Genomic DNA, 9,308 nt, shown 5'->3' on the forward strand with positions numbered 1-9,308 from the left:
TCAAAGTTCAAAGAATTAGCCTGAATGCACATTGATGATCCCAGAGAATGAGCCGTTCAAATCAGCTAGGCTTTGAACTTTGATGATTTTTTTAGTTCAAAGCACTTTGAGTACTCCACAAATTTCAGTAAACTTTTCTACACTGGACACTATAAACTTTCAGTACGCAAAATTCAGTTATCTTTTCAGTAGGAAAATTTATGTAACAAATCTCAGAAGCTTGCATTTTCCTACTCTTGTTGGCAATAGTCATTATCAGTTTACTGTCCATTTTAGCCTAGCCTTCAGTTATCTTTTCACCCATTTTTATGTCCATTCAGTTATATTTTTAATAGAAAAATCCCTGTAACAAATTACAGTTTGCGGTCATTATCAGTTTACTGTCCATTTTTGTTTTGATTTCAAAAAGTTGCCCATCAGCCACATTTTTGTCCATTGGCTATCATATTGTAGTAGTGAAAATGGGTGCAGTTCCCTGCCTCAAGTGGAGCATCGACATAACTTGACAGTATATGGGTGTTTCCTAATTTTAATCTTGTTTTCTAGTTCTAATTTCAAATGCAGATCAGACTGTATTGTGCATATCTACATCTTGGAAAACATGTTCTAATTTAGTTTCTGAAATTTACAGTATTGGTCATCCTAACTGAAACATGTTATGATGTTCAGTTTGCTCATGTTTTAAAACGTCATAAAATCGTTGTACCTGAAGAGCAGAGGTGTCGGGCAAGTTTGATCTTTGATCTGATGTAAAAAAAGTTTGATCTTTGATACTACTGATATCGATCATTTGCTGCTACAGAAGATACTGCTCCTACAGATACTACTGCTACAGATGATAGTCATCTGTGTTGATCAATTGATCTGCGGCTGATACTCTGCTTAACTGATCTCTTGATCTGCAGGTGAGAAGTAGAGGATCTACTGCTGGGCGAGCAGTGAGGTGTTGGGCGTGGAGGAGGAGAAGCGCCTGGGCTTGGAGGAGGAGCGGTGCCTAGTTGTGGAGAGGAGGTGCTGGGCATGGAGGAGTAGAACAGGCGACCGGAGCTTAGGCGTGGGCGGGGGAAAGTCCAGGGATCGTCGATTTGGTGGGCGTCGGCGGGGATGGGCGGCGGAAATTACCAGTGACCATCGCTCAGGTGGACAGCAGGGGAGCTCCGGCGACAGCTCGAGCAGGGGAGCAGCAACACGAGCCCGGCGGAACAGGATAAGCAGGAGGATGAGCTTGAGGTCCAGGCGCGCTCGGGAGCTTGAGGAGGATGAGATCCACCGGATCTTGGTGGCGGGACCTTGAGGAGGACGAGATCCACCGGATCTTGGTGGCGCGGGTCCTGCGCGGCAGTGGCGGAGGGGATCACGGTGGGAGTGGATTACGGCAGCTTAGGTCCTAGGCGGCGGTGGCGCAGGTACTGGGCGGCGGAGGAGCAGGTACCGGGCGGCGGAGGAGCTGGCCCTGGGCGGCGCAGGCGACGAATCGGCCGACGACGGCCTTGGCCCGATGCACGGGAGCTAGATCGGGCGGAGGAAGACGGAAGGACTTGTTTGTAAAAGATTCGAAGATACAAGGGGTTTTTGTGCAAAATTTACTTTACACTATGCTTGCGACATGTTTTTCAGGACGGAGGGAGTATATATGTAGTTACCCTTAGGTAGCACTCCCTCCTTCCATCTATATATATAGAGCCTAATGCGTTTTTTAAAACCGCGTTTGACTATTGACAAGATTAATAGTACATGACATGCATAATGTGAAAATTATATCATTGAAAGCTCCTTTCACATACGAATTTGACGATGTGCTTTGTGTAATTTGCATGTTATATATTATTACTCTAACATTTGGTCAAACTTAGCCTCGAGAAATGTATTATGCCCTATATAGATGGAAGGAGGGTGTAACTTAACACATTCCAAAACAATTTTGCTTATGTGGCAAGTATTTAATGAGGAGAGAGGTGCTTAGAGTAACATAACATGTTACTGTAATATAACGCTTTCCGAGGTAAAATGAGTCTATAAGGCAATAAATGAAACAAACTATGACACTACTACTAAAATACTTTGCACTATGGGGGTAGTAACTTAGACTAGTGTCATGCATATGACACTAGTCTAAGTTACTCCCCACTATGACCAGCCTCACATAAGCAAAATTGTCTTGGGGTGTGTTAAGTTACTACCTAAGTTATCCCACTATGACTAGCCTAACCTGCCTTTCTAAATCTTCTCGGCCCCCCTATTTTCAGGGGGTGGGCCCCTTCGCGCCTAATGACCCACTAGTAACACTCCATGTCGCAGTTTCAAAAAAAAACACTCCACGTCGCTATTTACGTAAAGAACGTAACAACTATTACGTAGGTCTAGCATTGCTTTTTCTTTGCAATAATCCTACATCTACGTAACCTACCTTTCTAAATCTTCTCGGCCCCCCTATTTTCAGGGGGTGGGCCCCTTCGCACTTAATGACCCACTAATAACACTCCACGTCGCTATTTACGTAAAGAACATAACAACTATTACGTAGGTTTAGCATTGCCCTTTTCTTTGCAATAATCCTACATCTACGTAACCTATCTTTCTAAATCTTCTCGGCCCCCCTATTTTCAAAGGTGGGCCCTTTCGCGCCTAATGACCCATTAATAACACTCCACGTCGCTATTTACGTAAAGAACGTAACAACTATTACGTAGGTCTAACATTGCCCCTTTCTTTGAGACATCAAACGTCGATTTCATGTGATGGCTGATGGGCCAGTTTGGGCTAATACGGCCTCCCTGGATCTCGTTTCCGGCCTAGCTTTCTTTAATTTATATCTTTTGTTCATTGTTTTTAAGATAGCTAACTAATTTTAGCAAGTGGCTTTTTTTTGCGAATGGTTAATTTATTATCTTCACGAAAACTAATTATTACTTGTATCTCCCTAAAGAAAATATTCGTAGCAATTTGGTGCCACCTGCGCAGCTCCTGCCTCTACTAATATATTGGACAAAAATTCTTTATTTATTTATTTCAAAATTTTCACGTCCAAAGTATATCTCCATGGCATCTTTAATATATTCTCCTATGCTTTCACTGATGCAAAATACAATCTTATTCACAAAAATTTAACTATGCTTTAATACCAGCCGATCATCATCATGACAAACGGAAGTCACGTAACTTTTTTTTTATCACATGGCAAATGTGGTTCGCGTCTTCAAATCATTGAAAAAAGTACTCTTTAGCGTGCATTCATAAAAAAACTTTGTAGAAGCATGCATGACAAATGATACACAGAAGGAACAAACACATTTTTTTTTAAAAAAATCACCTCATATATTAATATTAATTAAGTAAAAGAGTCAATACAATCGTTCATTATAAAATTCACCACACAGGGGAGAATTTGTTTACAAGGATACCATTCAATCTATTATCGAAGCTAAACTTAGCAATCATATGGGCCAGCACATTGGCCGAGCCATTAACTAAGGAGCCTTACAATTAGTTATAAGCTTTGAGATATTCAGCGCTTCCTTCATCAAATTGACCAATGGTGACCTTTTATTTGCAAGGGTCACAACCACAAGCTCAGAAGGAACAGGCGCATTTCGGTGTTGCCATGCCAACCGTGGGCGTTAACCGTGGGCATTGGCTGAGTGTTTTTTTTTTCCTTCAGATTTTGAGCTTTTGGCAGATTAAAAGGTCATGCCGTCTCCGGAGGAGCGGTGGTAGCAGTTTGGCGACGTGTACTGCGTCGGGACTGCCGATGGGTCGGTGATCCAAGAATTCCAAGAATTCAAATGTAATTTTCATTTTTTATGGGGTGCTTTGTACCACTGGTTGCCATTAATATAAGAACTGGGGTCTCTTTCGCAAAAAATATTTTTTTAGGCTTTTGGCATTCCCTTCAGAACGAGCACCTCTCATTTGTATAGTTTGTCATTTCTTTCGCAAAAAAGAGAGTATAGTTTGTCATTTCCTTTTCAAATACATGTACAGTTTGTCATTTCTTTTGGCATTCCCTTCAACACGTGCACCTCTCATTATTTCATCAAACAAAGCGTCGACACGACAATAAAAGGAAGAACCCCGATGCAAAAAATAAAAAATAAAATTGGCCTGGTCCGTGTCTTCTTAGCCGGCTAGCATTCGGGCGAGGCGTTATAGAGGGTGAAGTCGAGCGGCGTCTTGGCGGCGTAGGTGAATGTGATGGGCTTGCCGTTGAAGATGGGCCAGCCGATGTTGATGAGGCACAGGCCTTCCTCCCGGTTGAGCAGTTGGATCTTGGTCGTGTCCAGGATCACCCCCTTCACCTCGCCGAGGTTGCACGACATCACCACGCCGCTCTGCGGGCACGAGCACAGGTTCTCCACCGTCACGCTGTGCTGCGGCATGTTCAGGAAGGAGCATCTTGGCGCTGTTGGCCGTCGGGGCATCAAACCACGACACCAACCCGCCGGTGAATCGCTGGACACCAAGTCTGATCCCCGGCAGCCCACCCGCCCCGTCACGCCACCAAACGGGGAAGACTCACCAAAGGGACCGCCGTCCCTAACCATGAATCGCAACCGCCATACCAGCACCGAGCAGCCGGAGAAGGGCCCCGCCGCCGCCTTCCTCAGAGCCATTCGAACTTGGCCGGAGAGCGCCTTAGGCGACGACGAGGGAATGAAGGTGTGGTGAAGGAGGAAGAGGCGTCAGGGTGATGTGGCGGCGAAGGAGCGATCCAGTGGCGGCGCTAGATCGAGATTGCGAGCCCCTTCTCCCACAAATATCTTCCTGGCAGTGAATCAGTAGAAGAACCATTTCAACTCAGATTGCCTCTGCCAATCATCAAATTCTGGGACCTAATTTGGTCCCCCATTGCCCCAAAGATAAAAATAGCATTTTTTGTTAGGAGAACCATAAGACTAGATTGTAAAGGACTAGTGGTACAACACAACTCGGAAAGAAAGAAATTACAGCTCGTCCATGGCAGGGGTCGATTCACCACATCCACCATCGCCAGATGCATGACAAAGGAAATTCATCTGATGCAGAATGAAGAATCCAACATTCTTGTGTTCGCACACGAACACGTCACCGCGTATCTCCAACGCCGAGGGTGATGCACCGCAGCTCACGTCGAAGGAGACTCATCCGGAAGCGCGGTACGCAAGCAATCCGGCGGGTGCTTTTGAAGACTCGAAACCTCACACGCCCGGGAGGGGCCCCGTCAGGGCGCGCGGTGGCTATGGGCTGCCCTAGGTCGACCTGATCGCCCATAGGGCCTCGAGGTTCGCCTCCCTGCAACAAGAAGAACCGAAGGACGAGGAAGAAGAAGAACTAGGGTTAAGAAGAAAAGATAGAAGATAAAAAGTGGTAGATGATTTGATCGATTGTGTATTGTTCAGTCGGGCGTCACCTCTCATCTATTTATGAGGTGGCTGGACTTCCCGTACAAGAAAAGGAATAAAAATTCCATTCAAAACATCAAAAACCCTAACTTAACTCGGACAGGAATCTTTGGCAATTTTCCGGATCAACTCGATCTCACCGATTGGTTTGATTCGGTCCCACCGAGTGAACGTCGCCAACTCTCTGTAACTTTCTGTAATTTCCCGGATCAACTCGGTCTCACCGATTGGTTTGCTTCAGTCCCACCGAGTGAACGTTGCCAACTCCCTGGTAATATTCCGGACCAACTCGATCTCACCGATCAAATCAACTCGGACGGTCCGAAATGACTCTGCAACTTCTGTTTCTGATCTTGTTTTGCCTCCATAGATTGCATACGAACTCGGATTAAGATGATTTTTATATCAAAATCAACTGTTTTGACGAGACACACAACTTTCATGTTGAAACAATTTCCATCAGAGGCCAGATTGATTGAGTTTCATGCCTTTATTTACTCTGGTGTCAACATGAGCATCTCTGAACTTGTCACAATTTTTGCGTCCGAGCTCTGTTTTAGACCATCTTCATTCCATCTTGATCTTCTCGAAGAGAGACATTCCAAGGTGACTTCCAATCGTAAGTTTGAATTGGTCTTGATATGACCTAAGCTAATTTTATGATTGTGCCAATTTTGAGCGTCAACACATGCCCCCCTGTTTTTTGACATAGCTAGCGTGCCGAAACATAACGTGTACCATGTTGGTTCTAAGGACGATGTCAACACTCCATCAGCCATTCTGAATCTTCTTATGACGATAAGTATATATCGGCCATTACTTGTTTGAATCCTTGATGCAAATTTGGGTGAAACCTTCTCAATTTCATTAACAATCCGGTGATAAATTTTCATAGATATGTATTTCAAAGTCATCCTCCGAACCATATTGTTCACCCTTTCGCTGGGATTTTGCAGACAATCAAGAATGAATTCCCCCTAATCCTTTCTTTCACCCGCATACAAATTTCATTAGTGGCTGAAGCAGTGGCCTTTGGTTCGGCCTTCCTATGTCCGTGAGATTAAGCATCAGCTATTGATAGATGTGCAATACACCATGATCAACATGGTACCCGAATGCCTGTTGCGCCAACTCATTTGCTCTTCAATTTTCAAGTCTAGATATATGAGAAATATTAAAGCAATCCAAGGTAAATTTTATATCTAGAGATACCTCAAGGTAAACTATAAGTGATTCGTCAAAACATTGATAACCCTTGGATATTTCTTGCACTACTTATAATGAATCACCGAAAGCCTCAATGTGCGTAGCACCTATGGCACCCAAAAGATCCAAACCGAATAACATTGCATATTCGGCTTTGATTATTGTGCAAAAAAAAATTTAAGTGGCATGATGCTTCACAAAATAGCACCAGAAGGAGATATATAAACAACACCAACACCTTGGCCATTGTTATGAATGCAACATCAAAACGTAATCTCCATAGTATTAGAAAGACAAGGCTAATATCAATATTATGCATGTCATAAATTCGATGGTCGATAATAAAACAATAATGATTTGGCCTCTCGTAGACTTGAAAGATTCATAGGCCAAATCATATATATTAAATCAAAGCATAAACCCACTCAATTTCTATGAATTGGTCTATGCAACATATTTTGAATGGCATCAGTCATAATGTTTCATCCCCATGCAAGCATAATATAAGTATACGTATAGATTTCCATGAACATGTACCTTGTCTTGCTCTCCAATCAAACTAAGGACGATGTTAGAATGCTACACCGGCCATGGTTTGTCATATTCTTAGGGCGATAAATAAATATCGGCCACCTCCATAAGGTTCATGTAGAATTCATCCACCAAAACATGTATAGCCGAAATAAACAAATGAAATGACAAATCAAGTATTTCGGCTATTTGGATCAGCAACGAACTTGTAGCTAATCAAATGTATAGTGATTTGGTAATACCCTATCATGATACAAAATATTATGTTGCATCCATGGATCAAAATAAATCCATGGAGGGTAATTGATCATACCTAGGGATGAATTCCATGGCAAAGGCATCAATGACATGGTTGAAGAAAATGGATATTGTGCTAACCAAAGATTTTGATATTGTGATGCACGCCTTCGGCGCAATTGTTTGTTGCTTCCATCCTTCTCTTTCTTCACTTTTATTGTACTTGTTACAATAGAAGCATGCACATCATTTTTCTTTTGATTGATCCTCTTGGGAACCCATGCCATGTTCTTCTTTTTCAGCTCTTGTGCACTAAGATTTTGTAATTCCTTCTTTTGCCAATATGATAAGACGAGTGGGCATTTCGGTTGTGATTCTGTTTTGACCAATGGCAATTCTTTTTTGGCCTTGTGTACCCTCAACTTCTTTTCTTCAGATTTGGCACTTCATTTTTAACAATTGATTGCTCCACTTCTTTGCCTTTTGTAGCCAATGTCAACACTTTAATTGGATCTTTGTTATTTGAGATCAAATCTGAAGTAGCACACTTACGGCCATCTCTTTTAACACGATAAACTTGCTTGACCACCTCTTTCTTCTTCCTTGAGCTTTGGACCGATTCCTTATGATTGAAACGATCTTTAACATGTGATTGTTCAAATGTTCGTCTTCTCGGAGCTGCATAATATTGGTGAGATGGTCTAAAATAAGATGGAGAATGTGCCCTTGTATCATACCTGTCCCATGATGGATATGAATCTATATGAGCATAGGAAGGCATCCACGGCATTGGCATTGGCGGCCCAAAATAAGGATATGAATATGTTGCATTAAAATTCTCACTTTGCCAATACCAATCCTCATATTTGCGCCTTGGGGGTGATCTTGGTTTTTTTGCATGATTTGGCTGATAAGCATTCTTGTCTTCACTCTTCTTTTGATATTTATCCAATAGTTCAGTGAAGATGATTTTTGATCTCTTACACTTGCGCTTATTTCGGCCTTTGTTTTCTTTTGGTTTGCTTTCATCGATCATTGGATTTGCTTGCTACCCCCTAGTCCTTAGCGTCTCCATTGTAGCTTCGATGGAATTCTCGCCCTCAAGATTATGTTCATTATGCTCTTAAACAAATTCTTTACTTGAAAGCTTGATCCCATCATCTATAGTTTTTACCTTCTCTTTAAATGGATCGGCTTGAAGCAGCCGATGCAGAAACTTTCTGCCATCGACACCAATCGGAATAGATTGGTCATCTCTAGGTGTCTCAACAAATTTCAATTGTCCTTTATCAACAGCCAGTTTAACTATTTGATGAAACATGTTGCAATCCTCAAAATTATGCTTGGACGAATCATGCAACTTACAATACATTCGTCCCTGAACAGATGGCTCAACATGGTGATCAAGAATTTTAATATAATTATTTCTCAACAACAAATCAAAGATTTGATCACACATGTTTGAATTGAAGGTATTTTTTATTTTCTAGCCGATCTTGTTGTGAAAATGGATTTGGAGTTAAGCAAACGAATGGTTCAGATTTGGTATCGCCCCATTCGGCTATGATTATTATTTTGCACTCTTTTACCGATGTCATTGGATAAGATATTATACTAGGGTCGGTTTTTTGAAAACAATCTAACCTTGGCTTTATGTTTCTGAAACAAAAATAGTTAGAACATGCGTGCCTCAATTGATACCAAGAGTAAGCCAAGTATGAAACAAGCAAAGCTACCCATTTAGATATGAACTTTAGATAAAGCCACGGGGAAAGCTTTGACTGCAACAATAAGTCATTATCGGTCTCTATAAATGGCGCAATGGGTTGACCGATATGTTCTATAACAATTTTATTGCTAACAAGTAAATTACCCTTCTTCATTTGTCTTTCAAAATTACTTATGAGGATTTTTCTTATAGATGCATCAACAATAAAGTTCTGACCAAATCTGAAA

The 9,308-nt window shown here is 42.0% G+C and overlaps 1 protein-coding gene across 1 annotated transcript; it reads right to left on the minus strand.

The window, feature by feature from the left end:
• Window positions 1-4,124: 4,124 nt before the first annotated feature.
• On the minus strand, window positions 4,125-4,610 carry LOC125554626. The gene has a single exon (XM_048718125.1). It carries the CDS (start codon window positions 4,608-4,610, stop codon window positions 4,125-4,127), a length of 486 nt encoding a protein of 161 aa, XP_048574082.1.
• Between the last annotated feature and the right edge of the window lie 4,698 nt (window positions 4,611-9,308).

This window comes from Triticum urartu, chromosome 4, assembly GCF_003073215.2.
Source record: "Triticum urartu cultivar G1812 chromosome 4, Tu2.1, whole genome shotgun sequence".
Taxonomy (NCBI): Eukaryota; Viridiplantae; Streptophyta; class Magnoliopsida; order Poales; family Poaceae; genus Triticum; species Triticum urartu.